The sequence below is a fragment of the Rattus norvegicus genome, chromosome 11, assembly GCF_021556685.1.
Source record: "Rattus norvegicus strain SHRSP/BbbUtx chromosome 11, alternate assembly SHRSP_T2T, whole genome shotgun sequence".
Lineage (NCBI taxonomy): Eukaryota > Metazoa > Chordata > Mammalia > Rodentia > Muridae > Rattus > Rattus norvegicus.
In genome coordinates this window covers 24,325,808-24,345,919 of record NC_141544.1, presented here as the reverse complement: position 1 = coordinate 24,345,919, position 20,112 = coordinate 24,325,808, and the positions used below count along the sequence as shown (strand labels likewise).

Sequence of the window (20,112 nt, the reverse complement as noted above, 5' to 3'; positions counted from 1 at the left end):
TCCTCTTGAATTATTCCAACGTGAAGGCTAACACAGGGTCTCTGTGTGTTTTCTTATTTGTTCATGTTCAACTAAACTGTGGTGAATTGATGTGTGTTGGATGAGGACACTAATCAGAGGAAGGACCTAGGCTAGAAAACTAACCAGGTGGTACTTTTCCGCTCACTGATTTCAAAGATACAAAACAAAGAGCGGCAAAAAAGGCAATGCAAAAGATTGTTGGGGGAAGGTGGCAATGTGGGGAGGATGGGGAGGGGAACACCCATAAAGAAGGGGAGGGGGAGGGATTAGGGGGATGTTTGCCCGGAAACCTGGAAAGGGAATAACACTCGAAATGTATATAAGAAATACTCAAGTTAATAAAAAAGAAATGCCTGAAAAAAAAGCCTTTCTATCGTTTACAGTGGGTTTTTTTTACTCTTCATAGATTTCATTGTTTCATGATTTAGTTTTTCAGAGATTACAATACACTAATGAAATATCTTGTCAGTTATTTCTAGTTAATATTTTATCATTTCATAAACTGATTGGAATATAGCTATTTAAAATGCTTTAACTGAATTGAGATACAAATTCTCTTGTTTTCCAACAGGATCTTAGGTGTGTATATATTACTCTAGTCCTTATTACTACTTTTGTGCTTTCTGTACAGAACTTTGAGGGTTTTTTTTCAGTCATCATTAAAACTGAATTACTTTATGAATTTTAGTCTTTAGTTTTAATTTGTAATCAGACATTAATTTAAATTTCAGTTCTCGTATTATAAATGTCCATTTAGATTATAACATGCTCTTACTATATTTTCTAATGTCTAAGTAATAACTTCATGAAATGTACTTAAGTCCATGGCTCTTCTATCATTTGTTGTAATTATTTGCATTTTACTGATTAGCATTCTTATATTCATCAAAGACTCTTGTCTGGGGCATAGCTCAGTGGGAGAATACATGCCTAATATCATCATACGCCTTATGTTCACTCTCTAGCAATACCCTCTCAAACATTGGATGGCACCATCGTATATTTTAAATCCAGTGAGATATTTGCACACACAGGAAGATCAGAAATTCAAAGGTACATAAAGAATGGCACCAAAATAGATTTGAACACCAAATTAATAAGGTAAAAATGATGGCTGTCCTGTGGCATTGTCTCATCTTTTCAAATGTGAGAATACGTGATGACATATTTGAACTTTAAATCATTCATCCCTATAAACAATCTAATAGACTGTAGAATCATCATTGTCATTGAAGAGGATATTTTACGTTTTATGAAATTCATAACAGTTTCTTTGTTTATCCTGCAATGTAAGGTTGCTGTACGAAAACTGTGGTGGCCAGTTATTGAATAGTTGGTACCTGGATTTCTTACAGGGTAGCAAGACAGGTATTTCCTATTTTGTTAAATTTGAGTTTATTTATTTGATTTGAGTTTGATAGGAAATTATGCCTGATGTTTGTAATGTTATGAATTATCTATGCAACTTAATATTTTCTGCTCACAAAATATCATGTCTGGCATTATGCACTAAGTAGTTCCAAACATCTGTGGGGGGGAGGTCACCACTGTATAATATGCTAAGGCTAATTAATATGTCTGTAAAGCAACGTTTTCTTAAAGTAACGCATTGTCTCTGGCTCTTACAATCTTTCTGCGTTTTTTTATTTTTCTTTTCATAGATTTCTGTGTCCTGGAAGAACGACTTGTGATAAAGACATCCCATTTAGGACTGGATATTCCAAATTGTCACACATTCTGCGGGTTGTTTAGTTGTGTTTCTCCATGTTCCTATCTACTACAAGAAGAAGTTTCTATGATGAGAGTCGCGTCATGAACTGACCTATGGGTATAGCAATATGCCATTCAGAATTATTTCATTGCATTCATACAGGAGAAGTATAATAATGGGTTTCCATGTAGGAAACCTACTTAGGCTCAGATTTTCATGCCTCATCCACAGTGCTGGGTATGACCTCTTATGTCTTATGAAGTGTTCCTTAATCCTAACATAGGTTGTTACTCCCATAACATGTTTGTCACTCCAGTGCTGTGACATTTTGTAGCAGGTTATTATTATTTAAGGCCTTTGTTGTTGGGTGAGATCAATGATTACTTTTTCCTTTGGATATCTATTTCCAGCACTAGGAACTCTAGTCAGTATTGATTAACTTTCCAGATGAGTACCTGTTTGACATCTTCATGATTTTTGACACAAGAATGTGGTGTTTTTCTAACATAACAGGGTGATACACATATGATTACACAGAGGTCGTGGCACCATGTACAAACCCCCCACAAGTTCAAGCCAGTCAAAAATCCTAGCCTGGAGAATGGAATGTGGTCACAAGTCTTATCATCAGCAAGAAGCAATGAGTAATGGATAAATGCTGTGAGAGGGAAAATCTGTTTTCTTCTGTGGAGTGACATTTGCAGTATCTACTAAACTGCAAGCCAGGACTCATTCTTAGGAGTACTTAGTCAACACAGATCAATCCCTGTGGGGTGTGTGTGTGTGTGTGTGTGTGTGTGTGTGTGTGTGTGCTTTTTTTCTTTGCTTTGCTTTGTGTAAATGTATCACTTATTCACCAGATGTAATTGTCATCTTGGAGTTTTCCTGCCGCATAAATTTACCCTTTCTAGCTCATGTTGAACTCCTATTGGCTGGGTCAACTCAGCTGTTCTGTCTAAACTCCTTTCCATTTTACTGATTCAAATGAGTTTTTCTAGGGTTCTGATGGAATTGCTCTTCTTGGAAAAACTGCCTCTGATGTCCATCAACTGAACTGCACTGACTGCCTTCAACTGAATGACTCAGAATCGAACCAAACTGAACACTGCACTGCCTGAGTTTGGCTGAACTGCACTCACTGAACTGCCCTCTTTAACTCTCCACAGTGCTCTTAAGTAGCCTCTCTTTCCTCTCTGTTCTCGTGAGACTTGGGAATATCCAATCTCTGATTCAGTCTGTCAAATGTTTCTCTGATTGGACACTTTGTCTGCACATCAATTAGAGGTCATTGTGTGGGATTAACAGTGCGTACTAACGTAGTGTCTGTAGCCTAATCAAAGGGATTAAAGGTGTATGGTGTGTCTGCATTCCAGACAGATCACACAGACCTAGAAGGTCTTTGGATGTGATCCCTTGCCAGAGCAGACATATTGCTGAATTAAAATTCCTCTACAACTTTGTTTCTGGTTCTGATTCTAGTTTTATCTAAGAGATATAAATACTAATTAAAATACAAATAAACATGAATTTGGCTAGAGAGTGTTGGGGGAAAAATCCAGGAGGAGTTGGAGGAAGGAAATATATTCACATTATATCATATATGTATAAAATTCTCATAAAATAAATAAAAATAAATTAATATGATCTCCATTTACTCTTCAAAACAACTCTATAAAGAAATATTGTCTCCTATAAGATACTGAAAACAAAATAAAGAGTCAAACTCTATGGAAGTGTTTTGTGTTCACACATTTCTTATAGCTAGTAGCAAACCCAGCAAACTCAAGGAAGCCTGAAGATGAGGCAAAGGCTTTTGATTAATAGCACAATACATTTACTTCAAATCAAGCAATAAGTTAAACAGTTGATTTGTTATAAATGTAAAATAGCTTATAACTATTTTACTGAAACAAGGTGAAAGTTCTTCAGCATTTAAACAAGCGTGTTTGACGAGAAAAGAAAATGTAAGTTGAGAGGAAGTTTTATTCTCAACCTTACTGATAAAAACAGAACACTGTAATGTTGATCATTTAACATTCACTACCAGATCTTTATGTCACCTGCATCTACTGTGCATGTTCAACAATGGGAACCTGGACGACGTGCAACTCTTCTACCCAATACAATTCTGAGTAACCCTTCTTATCTTTTATGTCTGCTCAATTAGTCACAGGTCCTTTTACATATACATTATTTTGGGCTTTTGATTTTGTTCATATTTTTCTTTTCTTATTGTTTGACTACTTGAGAGAAAACGTCTATCTCACTTTCTTACTCGTGTTGTGTCCTGGCCCTATGTGTGCAGCCCAGACTAACATGACAGTCTTCCTGCCCTCCCGACTTCAGTGAAGGTGTTCGCCTCACCTTCTCAAAAGCATGAATGTATGCATAGAAAGAGCATGTGACTTAGGTTTCAGAAAAATAAAACCTTTGACTCTGAGAATGATACCATAAAATAGGAACAGATTAACTTTATACTGATAAAAACCAACAGACACTGATGAAAAAGGATTTATATAAAAGTATGGAAGGAATTTTGAATCACAGCAAAAATAATGACATTAAAAAAGCATGTGTGAGCCTCCAAAAGCCATACGTGTTTCTCTTCTAGCACCAGTGAGGGCTGATGTACACATTATAAAAGCTGAGGATTTAGACATGATTTTTATTATATTTTGAAAAACAATTTCCCTTTCTCCAACTGCAGTTATTTTCTACAGTGAAAATAAAGGTATTTTCATAAGAAAATATGTACAATATCTGAACATACAGCCCTCCAAAGCAGTGATGTAGAGAGTAAGCATGCGAACATCACATGGCATTAAGAAAATAGGATCAAGGCAGCAAGATGCTACTGTATGTGCGTTAGATTAGAGATACAGTGAGATGCTATTGTGCATACAGTAAAGAACAGCTTACATCTAGACACAGAAATCATATGTAGGTTGAGAAAAAAAGTATCATTGATTGCATCTGGAGTGGCAACATGGTACATGTATGTGTCACTGGACAATTTCATACAAATCTGAACTCTCTCATATTACAAATCTTAGTTGAGCAACAATGACACTTACATGATTGTAATGTTAGCCAAATAAATGCTTTAGGATGTCACACTGCATCAGCAGAACAATTCAGTCGATAAAAACTATTTAAGGATTATTTTTTATAAGTACATATGGATGTTTGCCTACAAATACGTATGGGCATCAGAAACAAGAAGAGGGGTGTTAAATTTGCAGAATTGCAGCCCCAGGGAGTTGTGAGCAACTATGTGCCTGCCTGCTGGCAGCCAAACATGGGTACTCTCTAAAAGAACCAGGGTGCTTCCTGCTGCACTCTCTCTGCAGCTCTGAACACATTATTAACAGACATGTTGCTTGTTGATTAAGTAATGTGATTAACTTCTAACAAGCATTATCATTTCTTTAAAAGATTTATTTACATTTTTTATATGAGTACACAAGGTAGCCATCTTCAGACACAAAAGAAGAGGCATTAGATCCCATTACAGATGGTTGTGAGCCACCATGAGATTTGCTGGGATTTGAACTCAGGACCTCTGAAAGAGCAGTCAGTGCTCTTAAGAGCTGAGCCATCTCTCCAGCCCTCATTAATTCTTATATACATTAGTTTATGAAAACTTAGCAACTACACTTCTCTCTATATAACAATGTTTTGAAAATTTTTAAAAATAAATTATGCTTTTTGGTTATTAAGTTGATATTACTAGGAGTTAAGAAACTTGTGGATATAAGAGGGGTATCAGAAGTTATACTTTCTCTTCCAAAGAATTTGTTTGAAACCAGTTTTACTGGTACCTGATAAATAACTATAGTATCCATTCAGTGCTGTATAAACTTAGAAATGTTAGTGATTTGATGGTTTATATGCAGCTTTCTAAATATGAAAACATAAAAAGTGATAAATATAAAGAAATTGATTAAAAATTAGTCATGGTGATATTATTATTAAAATTATGTATTTCCCTTAAATTGGCAACATACATTTATTTAACAGTAACCTATTTTAACTGCTTGTTTTACATAAAATAGCACTGAAGAAAATGAGGGGTATGTCAGCCAAGTTTCCTTCTGTACATCTCAACATTTTAAAATTATTTTGACCGTGGATTATTATAGCTGACAGCATCTTATTGTGGCCAAAAGCCATAAGGCAGCAATTTGGATGCCATTATCAATGACTACGATGTGATTTCCTGGTCATATTTACACTGTCATATCAGTTGAGTTATGTGCCCTTGGAAATGTACAAATTGGTCTTAAGCGTCTTTAAATGTCTTCTGTGATTCCAGAAAAATGGATATAATTCTATACTATGTATAATTAGCTCTGATACTAAATAATAGTGTTATTTCAAACTAAAACAAAATTTCAGTTGTAGATTTGACAATCACAATAAGACACTTATTACTTGAGGACAGGTCTTAGATGGATGCATTCTTATGAAGCAGAAGAGAAAGTATTCAAGCAAAAATGATCCTATTTCATAGAAGAAAATAAATACTCTCAAAAATATTTAAAGGAAGGATTATGTTGAGTTACACTCAATTCAAGAATACTGGCTGAGGTGCAAAAGAAACCTCAAAAGAAGAAGAGACTACCTGACTGCAGCCTTGAGTGGGACTTGCTTTAAGATGATTTAATTGACAGTTATACTTTTCTTGGAAATTTATAATTAGAGGTTGAATATGGTGACATATATTTGGGAGGCAGAAGCATGTGGATCTCTAAATGAGTTTAAGACCAGCCTTATCTACAACACAGGTTCAAGGGTAGCCAGGGTTACACAATTTCACAACAACATTAGCAACAACAACAACAACAACAAAAACATGTAATTATGGATCCTGAAAACACCACTTTTAATGGTTAATATTCTGTTCATTTGAAGAATATTATATCAGTTACACAAATTATTAAAGGGAAAATAGGACCTGGTTTATTTAGTAGATACTTATGAATTGGTGTTTATACACTATAGGAAAGAAGACGAAATCTTAAGAGGGAAAATTGTGGGCCATAGAGGAAGAAGTTTTAAAGATCAGGGAGTTTTGAGAAAAACTGGATAAAGTGAGCAATCACAAGTAAAGTTGAAAGGATGCTAGTAAGAAAAAGTAAAAGCGTGCATTGTATATCTTTATTTTTTAAAAGACTTTGTATTTAAATGGTACATCAAACTACTACCTTATCTTGATAATTTAAAACTTCTATTAACAATGACCATGAAATATATAATAATGTAGCTTATCTTAATTTTGACATAACCCTTTGTTGCTGAACAGATTCTAGAGGTTAGCTGTGCATAATGTTTAATAAATATACTTATATTTACAAATAGTTTACATTTAATGTATGTGTTCACATGTCAATATCTATGCAAATGGAGAAATATAATGTGGTACATTATGTATATGTATACATTTCAAATACTTCAATACTTGCGATGGAGTGTTCTAACATGATTTTATACATCCAAGACATACAGGAATTTGTCTTTTTCCCAAGTCAAGTTTGAATATGTTTTTCATATCTCAACAGTACAAAACAAATATCGTATTTCCTGAAATACTGACTAAATTAAGAGAACCAATTTCAAAGCAATTCTGTGATGCAAAGGTGTGGCAGAAGCATGTCTATTTATTCAACAAAGATCGCTTGCATTTGGATAGAAAATTGAGTCAAGTAACAAAAGAAAGCAGAATAAATGGAGGCTCAATGGAACGCAGGGAAAAGCAGTTGACTGAAGTAATGACCATGTCCAAGGCACATAGAGAGCTCTTCCACCAACGACTTCCTCGGTCCTCAGGCATAATTACAACAGCTGTACCACATAGACTCTATCACTCATCATCTAGGAGAGCGCCTTTTTCTATTAACCAAGCAATAGAGAAACAAAAATTACTTATACCAGTCCATATGAGGCACTCCACTTGCTGTGGTGAATTCTGATGGCTTAATTAGGGAGCCCGTGTGGTGGCACATGTGGTTTTTCAAACCAGTTTCATCACAAAGGCCGTGGCGTCAGACAGAATGTGCCTGCGATCTGAGGCAGATTGCTAATAAAAGTTTTTGCATTGAGTGTCTTCGGGCTAACTCTGTTAGCTTGCTTGCGTCTACTCAAACAATTAAATAGAGCTTCACACTAGAAAACCAAGGCTAATCAAAATATTCAGAATTAAAGTACAGCTGGCAATTTCTCTAGTTATTTAGACCACAGCTTCACCTGAAGGATGGGTGCCAGGATGTAACAAGCACTGATTACTCTGTTTTGTATTTGTTCTTCCAAACTGCATGCTCACAAGGAGAGACTCTCTTATTCTTGGTAATGTTCAGAATATGTACATGCTTTTATCACTGTATCATGGGGCATAATAGTCAGATAAAGTAAAAGAAGAATTTCTATATATTATCTGGTACAAAGCAGAATTCTTGAGTGGCAGCATTAAACCAAATTTAGTCTCTTTATATATTTTCTCAGCTCTTATATAATGAACCTTTATGAATGTCCTTGCCAGTGAAATGTATACAAAGAGTATTGCTATTTATACTGATACAAAAGCTAGGAGCAGATTCTTCATGTAAATGAATATATGTAAATGTGGGCGTGAGGAATATAAGGAGTATTTGAGCTCATGATGAAACTGAGACTATCAAAATCTACAAGCCAAATACTGACTCCACAACTATATAGTCACACGCTGTTTAATTTTGAAATCTGTGAGTGGTGATGAACATTTAATGACACTTTGTACTAAGTCCAGTCACTCCAAGACACTCAGTGCCTGCTTTGTCATTGGAGGACACCATCTACGGATCGTACTTGACATTTTTCTTTTCTTTATCTCGCTTTTCATTATCACTCAATTCTTTGGAAATTATATCTCAAAATCTATTATAAATTTAGTCTCCTTTTTCATCTCTATTATTTAATCAAAATGAATTGTTCACTATGATTTCTACTTCTTTATAAGTTTGAAATACGCATTCAATAAAACATTTCTGTGAGGTTTTAGATATCAGGAACAAAACTGAATGTATTTGGGAGTCTAGTCTCAGGTCTATCATTTTTATAATTCATTATGATTAGAAAATAAGTTGTAAATTAAATTCTAATATTTTACTCATATGGAAAAAAGATATATAATCCATACTGTTGTCCACAAAGTTATAGACCAATTTTATAAATAGCTATTGAAAGAACATTATTGAATCAATAAAATAAGGAAATTAGTGTATGATCTGCCTACTTGATCTATTGTGTTCCTATGCATGAAGGGGGGCGCATGTTTGCACATGTGTGTGCATGCGTGTGCATGCATGCACATACCCACTGAGTTTTAATTAGGGTGACTTTCATTAGCATGGTGGACTTACTATGGGATGACAACTTATCAGTTGCTGTACCCTGAAGAATATAACCCCTGTCCTCTGCATCATTATTCTAAATAGTATAATACTCTTAGTTTCTGCTGTTCTTAAAATTTAACATCTTATTAATCAGCATCACAGGGTAAGCTCCTGAGCATGATCTACAATGCTTTTACAATGCACACTTTGAGATTCATTGTTACATTTGCAGAACTCCTTCACTATGTGCTCAAACAAATAAGGCCTTCTACTAGTGAATAATAAAGAAACACAGAATTGGAGAACAGTCCGTAAAATGAGCACGATGCCTTCTTATACACAAGGCTTTGTCCTTTGGCCTGATCCTACATTCATCCTCCACTTACAGCTTCCCATCTTTCTACAAGTATTCTAAAGCTATCAAACCGTCCATCAAACTGCCTGGCCCTAAAGAGGCACCCAGTAAGCATGAACTTTCCAGAGCTTTTCGTTGTTGTTATTACCATGTTGTCTCTACACGCTCTGTGAAGCTCCCTTGATCTCATATGGGACTTTCTGGACTCCAGCAAAAAGCTGGCTACATGTACTATTAGGAAATACAGAAGTACTCTTTATGTGGTTCTTTCTATAGCTAACTACCTTGCTTGTCATCCCAGCTTGATTCTTGCCATAAGTTTCTGTTTTATTCTTACAGTTGTTAAACTTTTAGTTACTATTTATTATTTTTCCTGAGTTATGAATCAGTTATTGGGCTTATGACATGTCTCTAAACTGAAAAAAATTGATGAAAAGGGCTTATGTCTCCTATAGTAAATGTCCCCAAATACTCCCCAAATTTCTTGTAAGAAACAAGTCTTACAGTGACTACTATGTTCATATAAACTAAAAAGTACATATTTGTCTCTGCACAAAATTTAACTTCAATTCAATGTAAATGAATTACAATATGTTGTTTTGATGTCAAAAGTTTTGGATTGTACCTTTAAATGAAGAAGCAGGAAATAATTATACACACAAAAAGCAAAATTAAAAAAAACACAAAAGAATCATGTAGAAACTGTCTTGAATATGAAGGGAGATGTGATTTTATCACTAGGCTGATTTAAAAAAAAGTTTTATAATTAAGAGTCATACAGTATTATCAAGTGTCAAATATTTAAGACAAATATATCACTATGGGTAGAGGAAAAATCACAGAAGTACCATGGTTAAGCATATTTATGACTTTAAAATAAAATATATTACTATTTTAACAATTGATTTTTGAGAAAAATCTATCAAAATTGTGTAAAATGGAAATTAAAACACAGGAATACTTATTTTGGAGCAAGATATTCTTTCCTGAAGAATATTTACATGGTCCTATATAATGCTAAGAAGTTGATTCAACCTGAGAAATATGAATATCCCAAGCCCCCCCCAAAACAACTAAAAACAAATACATAAATTTGACTATTTGATAATATCTTTCCTTAACTTATCAACAGAAGATCCTCAGGTAGTAAATACTTTAAGTGTAGTTAACATACTTTTAACACTAGCTCAAAATGTGCCTAAGTGGATTATTTTCCAATTTTCTATGGTCAAACAACGATTTGAACTCATTAGATGCCTGTAAAATTGTGTGTTCAGAGACAGATTTTTTTTATTTCTGATTTTGCCCACCAAACAGTGCAGCAACAAACCTTTCTAGCTGCAGAGATGTCTGTGTTAGGATTTAAAACACCAAAAGGTCAGCTCAGGATGCCTCCCTTGCTGCATAATGGAACTAGATCCACGTATGTTCAGTGTTCTAATGCAAGATAGACTGTTATAAGAAAAAAAAAAACAACTTTGCTGATTAACATGGTTCTGATTGCTTCTAAGTAGATAGTGCAATTAAAAATAAAACAATAAAGTGACATACAACTATATTCTTTCTATAGATTCTAAATGGCCATGCTTACTAGTCACTAGGCATGGCTACTCTATCATTCAAGATAATCAAATCTTGGGATAAAAATGTTCTTGTGCATAAATATGTATAAAATTATTTTTAAAAGTTCCAAAGGAAATGCATAGTTTATCTATCATCTTTTGATCCCATTCTTTCACTTTTAAAATATTAATTATATAGAGATATTTAAATGACTTATCTAATCTTAAATATCAACAGAAAAACCAGTTTTTCATAGGTAAACTCCAGTGTGAAAACTAAGAAAGAATAAACAGGGAGTATAGTCTGGACCCCCCGGTGTAGGGTAAGGTCAGGGTGGGGAGGCAGGAAGGGGTGGTGGTTGGGTGGGTGAACACCCTTATAGAAGAAGGGGGAGGGGAGATGGGATAAGGGTTTTATGAATGGGAAACTGGGAAAGGAGATAACATTTGAAATGTAAATAAAAAATATCCAATAAAAAAAAGAAAAGACAAACTGATTTCCTGTATTTTATAAAAAGCCTTCTTTTCTGCAACATTACAATTACAGGCCTAAATGAGACAGAAATAACACTTAGTTCCTAGCAATTACCATCCCTGGGGTATAATACCAAGGTGCTGAAGTGTTGGAGGACAGACGGGTGAGGAGGGGAGGTAGTTAATCATTTCAGAAAATCTCACACTCAAGGCTGTTGACACGAGCCAGGGCAAAGGAAATAACGCTGTCAGCACCTGCATCACTAACGAAGGACAACACGGCCATACAGTCACAGAGTAAAGAGTAAAAGGAATAAATCACGGCCGACTCTGAAGTGGACTGTCTAATGTATTCATACATGAACAGAACACTGTACGCTTTTCTTTGTGCTTTCCCACTGCAAAGCTAAACTTAGGAGTTGAACAATTCGCATTCAATTTCACCATAGGTTTACGATATGTAATTTTAAACCATTTCATTTATTGAGTGTCTTTACTGTCTTTTTGACATCTGTTGCAATTAAGGTTCAGGTTCACAATGTGAAGTTTGGAAATCTGTAAACTTCCACATTTCCAGCGATTAAAGGAACATGCGAGGTAGCTAAGGCTTAATGTGCTTCAAGAGATAACCTAGGCTGACTTATGCACACTTTATATATAAATTAAACATGAATAGGGAGTTAAATCAATGTCTACCAGTGCTTAAATGAAGAGGAGGTAGGTAGTGGGTTATAATGAAATAAACTAAAATGGGAACATCTGGAATAGTCTATTTGGAGAATGTATTTAATTGTCCTTTTACACTTTTAAGTCTAATATATCTTCCTCAGTTATGTACCTATGCTGATAATTTATTAGATCTCATCCTATGCTGATTATTTACTAGATCTCAGCAATAATATATATATATCTTGCTTATTATTTCTTTGAAAGCAGTTAAAACATTTTTATTTATGTCACTATTGAAATATTTTGCTTATTTTCTTAAGGGAATATGAAAGTAATTACTTGAATTAGAAACTAGTTTCTTTCAATGATATGAATGTTTGATCTTTATAACTAGCCCCATATTTGCTTGCTCTGAGATGTGCTGATAATTCCAGGCCCAGGACTTAAAGAACATAATAAACCCAGAACAACAGCAAGATCTCTTCTTCACTTTGTGCGACGTTAATGAGGGAGCATCACCTTGAAGATGAGGGGTCCTTTCAGTAGATTACCTAACCTTCTTATCCTGAACCCAGAGCTCAGAGCAGAGGTAGTTATCAAAATGACTACTGCTCTGCGGGGGTCCCTTTGAAAAGGTAAGAGCATATTTCTTTTGACAGACAAATGACTTTGAAATAATTTTGAACTCTATGATCTTGACAGAAGAATAGTCATTTTTAACTGTGTGGATCCCATTCATAGATACCCGTTTCTTCGAATAAAGAAGCTGCCTTAAAATAAGCTCCTGTAACCAATATCTTTGTTATTTCTTTAATTGAGAACCAACCTATCTCATTTGTGACATGAAATATATTATGCCAGACAATATGTTTATGTATTTTAAACTCTCTGCAGCTTTAAGTGTTTTATTGTAAACACAGACCTTTATATGAGTCTTATAACAGAATTCTTTTTTAAATGTTTTTCAGAAAATATATATCTAATAGAAAAAAGACTTATACTCCCTTAATGCCATGTAGAACTGTTATCCATATTGTGCACTGTGTCTCAACTATATCTATCTATATCAATCTATATCTATATCTAATCTATGTATTTATCTATGTTAGCTTTATCTCTACCTTCTATGTCATCTATATCTACATCTATATCTGTCTCTCTCTGTCTCTGTCTCTGTCTCTATCTCTATCTGTATAATATTGTTTAATTTCTATTTGATAACTCATAAGTTTTATTAATAGCTAATCATAAGTAAATTTGTTTACATGAAAATTATTAACTAGTTATGAACTTTAATGATAACTGATAATTGTAAGAGTAACAAGGATAATTATCTGTGGATAACCTCTGTTGATGTATGTGTCATCTTTCTTTTCAGTGTTTCCATGACAATGAGAAAACTTCTTATTTCTGATACATTTCCAATATTTGAAGACATGTCTAATGACTTCCTATTAAATTTTGATAGTTCACGTTCTAATGTTTATCCATATTCAATAAACCAATAGCAAGAATGGAAAACTTAAGTAAAGATCAAACTACAAATGTGTGGAATTTGCAGTATGTTTGAACAATCCAGCACAAATATTTCTAAAATACTATATATTTTAATCCTATGAATATATTTCAACAAATACCGAAACTTTTATTGTTTATTTATGAACTGTTTAATCATTTAGCTGAAATGCCAGTCTTTACCTAGTATTAGAAGACTTTGATGTCCTTGGAAATTTTTTAGTCCCTGGGTTTGTATGTAGAAGTGTATAATAATCTACACACATTCCATAAGTGTTTAAATATAGAAAGAAACATCATACTATTGATAACACATTGTATACAAAACCTTTCAAAATATTGTGACTATGTTAGGGCATGATATTAAATAAACTCTAATTAACAATTGTTTCCCAAATTGTTTTACTTAAGAAAAATATGGTTGTTTTTGATATAATATTATTCTATTTTTCTAGTTTTATACCATAAATCTGGAGTTGCTTAATAGTCAACCAAATAGTACAGTTAAGGCATTTTATAAAAATACTATTTTAATTTCATTAACAAAACTGTGTATTCAAAGAAATGTGTTCTAAATCCACCCACAACAATGGTAACTACAGAAGCAACAGGGTATCATGTTATCATCACATTCTGACAATGTTCCACTGGATAAGTAGCCAGTTCCAAAGATATTTTCATTCTACCTTTATATCCCTTTTCTAAGGTACTTCTATGTCTTCTATGTAAGGAAGCCTTGTTCTTTCTCTCTCTCTCTCTCTCTCTCTCTCTCTCTCTCTCTCTCTCTCTCTCTCCTATATTGCACAACTTTCTCTTCTGTAATTGTTCTTCTGGTACCCAATTCACTTAAGTATTATAACTCTATGCTTTTCTTGAAGGACTTTGTATTCAAATGGTCACTTCTGTCATGAAACTTTTCACCACATACATACCCTAAAGCAATCATTCACACAGACATATAGCTTACACAAAACATGAAAACATCTTGTTTAGGACATATACGATATAGAAGAGTTTAAAAGCAAAAAAAAAAAAAATACCGGTTTAACATTGATGAGAGAAAAGCATCCTACTTACCTGGAATAAGCTGGGCCAGAAGGAGATGCTTTTTTGATAGAGTGAGGAGAGATATCATGACCAGAAGAGGAAGATGTTTCCATTTCATCTTTACCCCTCCCTTACATTACACCAGTCAGCGATACAGACGTATGTTATCTGGTGAGATAAAAAAAAATCACAAAATTATTTCTTTTAAATGAAGTAAATGGAATACATAAAGCATGGTTCAAAACTCTGTAGTTCATATAGATTTTTGATAGTTCACTTATAAGATGATAAATGATTTTTAAATGAATGCAGCTTCACTCACCACAGTATAAAGGGAGTGGTTCTTTCCATACAAGAATTTTCCAGGGTATAATGGTACAGATAACAGAAAAGAGAACAGTAAGATGACTTGACTAATAGAGGTGATACCAAAAATCCTGTCTACATTCAATTCCAAGAACCCATGTGTTGTGCAAACGTTGTATTCTGTAATCTTTACACCAGACTGTGATACACATATGCTAACATGTACACACATATCGGGGTGGGAAGGGATGGGGAGAAATGAAGATATAGTCTAGAGTCCCAAATTGGGAGGTAGAAATAATTTCAATTATTTAACACTATTTTTAGTGAAAACAGTTAAATCAATCTAATACTAAACAGGGAGTTCCTTGTTTACAGTTATTCTAACCTTAATCTATTGTGACACTCGATATGCTGAGAAACCCCAGAGAAAAAGACTTACAACTGTAGGTTTATCTGCACCCGGCTATGGCCATTTGATCTGCGGGAGCGCCGCCACCGCCGTGCTTTCTGTAACACTTAGAACTGTGAGCTTTAGTCATCGCAGCCTTATTTATAATAGCCAGAAGCTGGAAAGAACCCAGATGCCCTTCAACAGAGGAATGGATACAGAAAATGTGGTACATCTACACAATGGAATATTACTCAGCTATCAAAAACAATGACTTTATGAAATTCGTAGGCAAATGGTCGGAACTGGAAAATATCATCCTGAGTGAAGTAACCCAATCACAGAAAAACACACATGGTATGCACTCATTGATAAGTGGCTATTAGCCCAAATGCTTGAATTACCCTAGATGCCTAGAACACATGAAACTCAAGACGGATGATCAAATTGTGAATGGTTCACTCCTTCTTTAAAAGGGGAACAAGAATGCCCTTGGCAGGGAATAGAGAGGCAAAGATTAAAACAGACACAGAAGGAATACCCATTCACAGCCTGCCCCACATGTGGCCCATACATATACAGCCACCCAATTAGACAAGATGGATGAAGCAAAGAAGTGCAGACCGACAGGAGCCAGATGTAGATCTCTCCCGAGAGATACAGCCAAAATACAGCAAATACAGAGGCGAATGCCAGCAGCAAACCACTGAACTGAGAACAGGACCCCCGTTGAAGGAATCAGAGAAAGAACTGGAAGAGCTTGAAGGGGCTCGAGACCCCATATGTACAACAATGCCAAGCAACCAGAGGTTCCAGGGACTAAGCCTACCTAAAGACTATACATGGACTGACCCTGGACTCTGACCTCATAGGTAGCAATGAATATCCTAGTAAGATCACCAGTGGAAGGGGAAGCCCTGGGTCCTGTTAAGACTGAACCCCCAGTGAACTAGATTGTTGGGGGGAGGATGGGGAGGGGAACACCCATAAAGAAGGGGAGGGAGCGGGATTAGGGAGATGTTTGCCCGGAAACCAGGAAAGGGAATAACACTCGAAATGTATATAAGAAATATTCAAGTTAATTAAAAAAAAAAAAAGAACTGTGAGCTCATTTGCCCAGGGCTCCTCAGCAAAGTGCCAACCGCTGTCCCATCCACCTTCGCTTTAGTATGTTTGGGGATGTATTCTTCGCTCAAGAATTCTGTAAACATGTCTTCCCGGAGCTAGAATTCCACCTCCAATAAATAGTATCTGCTAGAATGTTTATACACGTCCTAAGCACGTCTGTGTCTTGAGGCCAGTGTTGTTAATACAGCCCTGACCCTGGTGTGACAATCATAAGTGGTATTCAGCACCTACTTCTCTTTCATGCCTTATGCGCTGAGTGTCAAGGGATAGATTAGATGGACAGATGGACACAGACAGAGGTGAAAATCTCATTGGTGCTGGTTCGTCCCAGAGGCTCTGCTTCAGGTTGCCCACTCAATATTTTCTGTGGAAGTCATTTTCCTAAAGCGAAGAAGGGTTGCTTTTCTTCAGAAAGTGTCTAAGTAAGGTGCATCCTGGGTATTTCTGCGTCACTAGGCTTTCCTATCACATTTCCCTTCCCTACAGTTTTGTGCTTGCTTAAGGGGTTTCTATTTTCATTTCTTCTCCAATATTGGATTAGTTCAGAGGGCTGTAGATATCAGACATGCTGTTGTGGAATAAACAACAAATCTTTGGTTTCTTAAACTTATGTAAGCACTTCTTTTCTCAAACTCGGATGCAAACAAAAGTGCACATGATTCTATATGAACTGTTGATGATTTGAAAACAAAAAATGATTACTTGTAAAATCAGTCGTTCTCAACCTTCATGATGCTGTGACTCTGTAATAGTTTCTCCTGTATTGGTGAGCCCCAAATATAAACATAAATTTGTTTCTATTTCATAACTGTAACATTGCTATTATATAAATTGTAATGTAAATTTTATGTGTTTCTGATATTTTTATAGACTACCCAGGGAAAGGGCCATGTGACCCCCAAATGGATAATGATACACAGGTTGAGAACTGCTGTGTGTAATTATAGTGTTGTCTTTACCAGAATTGAAGTTTTTCTTCAGTATGACTGATATATACTCATTTTTTAAATATTAGGTTTACTAAGATTCTAGTTGATTTAACTTGGACAAATTGTATTACTCTAGGATACATATTAATTTAAATCTCTACTGTATTTTTATATAAAATGAAACAAATTTATATCAACTAGGGACAAATGATTTTACATTACATATTAACTGCCTACTAACATCAGATAAGTTTAAGATATCGAATCCATTATGGAGACAAAGAGTATAAAATGGAGGTCTCCAACTGGTCCCTTGGCGGAGGGGAAGGGAAGATTCTAGGAGTCAGAGGGGAAGGAGGATACCAGGAGAACATGGCCAAGCAAATCAACTACAGAATTTTCATTACATAGACTGAAGCGGCTAGGGCCTACATGATCTGTCCCGGACCCCTGACATGTATGTTATAGCTGTTAGCTTGGTAGTTTTGTGGAACTCCTATCAGCGGAAACAGGCATTTGTCTGACTCTTTTGCCTGTTCTTTCCCTCCTGTTAAGTTACCCTGCCTTGATATGAAGGGCCTTTGCCTTGTTTTATCTTGTTTTGCCATATTTGGTTGTTGACTTTTGAGGCCTCTTTTTTTTTTAACTGAAGTGGAAGGGCAATGGTTCTGGGGGAGAGAAGTAGTGGTGAGGAGCTGGGAAGAGCAGAGGGAGAAGAAACTGGCCAGAAGGATACATTATGTGAGAGAAGAATCCATTTTCAATTAAAAAGGAAGAAAAAATGAAGTAATATACATAATGTTTTGAAGCAGTTTACATTTTCGGCAAAATTAACTGGAAGACCAAGGGTGACATTTCTGGTCTCTCTTGTGCTGTACACATGTCCTCTGCCATTAGCATACACCAGTGAGACATTATATTTTGACGGACACTCCGTTACCCCCAAAGGCCACAGGGTATACAATGATCAACCTTGAGGTTTTGGCATAATGGTCAAGTATAAAACAATTGTCACCATTGTCACCGTTACATTTTCCCTCACAGTAGTTTTCTTTCTCCAAACACGCTCAAAGATTAGCCTTGCCATCTCTGTTTTCGTCAACACTGATTGCTTCAGTGTCTCTGTGTTTGTGCCTCTTCAGCACTTCACAGAAGCATAATGGAACGGTGCAGAGGGCGTCAGACGGGCTCGCTTCCTTTACTTCTCTGAATGTGACGTTTCTCATCCGATCATAACCATGGTTTGAGAAGTCACTGTGTTTTCAGCATCAAGTGACATTCCATTATCAGCGTGTCCCATGGTTTGTTTATATCTTCCCTTAAGAACACCTTGGTTGTATCTGAGTTTTGGCAACTGTGAATGAAGTTGCCATACACATCCACATGCAGAATTCTGTATGTCCTGTTTTCAATGTGCATTTTAACTCAATTAAATTTATTCAAATGTGTGATTGAATAAGAATTTGGGTTGCTGTTTTACATGGGAACATTAAGTTGGTTCAAAAACCTGCCAAAGCATCTTTCAATGTGGTGATGATGCCACATTGCAAAACAAAAGTGTACACCTTGGCAACAGTTAGTGTTATCAGTGGTCTGCATGCTGTCCATCCTGTGTGACCCGGAAGAGGATGAAATACAGTGAGTGCTGTGAACATTGTGGTGGAGTGTACATTTTCATTTCTGGGCAGTGAGTGGTGTCTGATTTCTTAGAGCATGTTTTGGCATTTTGGTTACGTTCACCAAAAACATGCATACCAAAAAAGGTTGGCTCACTCCTTATTTATTTTTCTTGTTTACTATCTTGTTTGGGAGGTTGAAATGTTGTTGTGTTCTTTTCATGTTTTAAATAACAACCCACTGGTTAACCTCAACTCTTGCAAACATTTCTTGTCCTTTCCTAGTCTTTTCATTTGATTCTGTCTCTTCTGGAGTAGTGATGTGGGATTTTAATGAGGTTCAGCCCCTTTGCTGACTTTGACAAACATTTAAATGGTTTACATTTAAGCCATTATTCTATAGGAAAGTACACATAGGCTGGAAGGTAGCCTTTTTGGCAACTAAACACGTTTTGGGATATTAACACAAAACAACTCATTTAAGGGTAAAAGTCCATTTAACTATTTTTAAAATGCAATTTAATTGTGAACTATATGTATGTGTAAGTAATATAAGATAGTATTTTGCAAGTACAGGAGGTTAAAATAACTCTTTGAATGTAAATGTGGGTTCTATCATTCAGCAATATTATTTCACTTTTGGAAAAAATTTGCTCTTTTAATTGCTTTTACGTCAGTTTTGGAAAGTAATAATCATGATCATCATCATCAATACCAGGACATAATTGACTGACACCATTTTCATAGGTGACTGTGACAGTTTATGCTCTGTTTTCTGATATCAGTTAAAATTGGTATTTTGATCATTGTCAGTTTCAAATGGCAACTGATGAGCTCACCTGAGGGCAGTGATCACATTGAAGTTGGATTGGAGTTACACTTTACTTGACATTTAAATAGTGCTTTAGGAAGCTTAATTTGCCTGATTTTATGATTGTGACTTATATTAATAGCATTTATTGAGATGTGATTTATACATAAACAAATGAACTCAGAATATGTCTAAAATTCAGTATTG

At 35.3% G+C, this 20,112-nt stretch overlaps 1 protein-coding gene across 1 annotated transcript in view; it reads right to left on the bottom strand.

Annotated features, from left to right (window-relative positions):
• Robo1 (roundabout guidance receptor 1) overlaps positions 1 to 20,112 on the bottom strand; it is a 1,048,129-nt gene that overhangs the window by 906,196 nt on the left and 121,821 nt on the right. The window contains 1 exon segment of the mRNA NM_022188.3: positions 14,755 to 14,892. Coding sequence (NP_071524.2) covers positions 14,755 to 14,842 — 88 coding nt within the window. The 5' untranslated portion in view covers positions 14,843 to 14,892.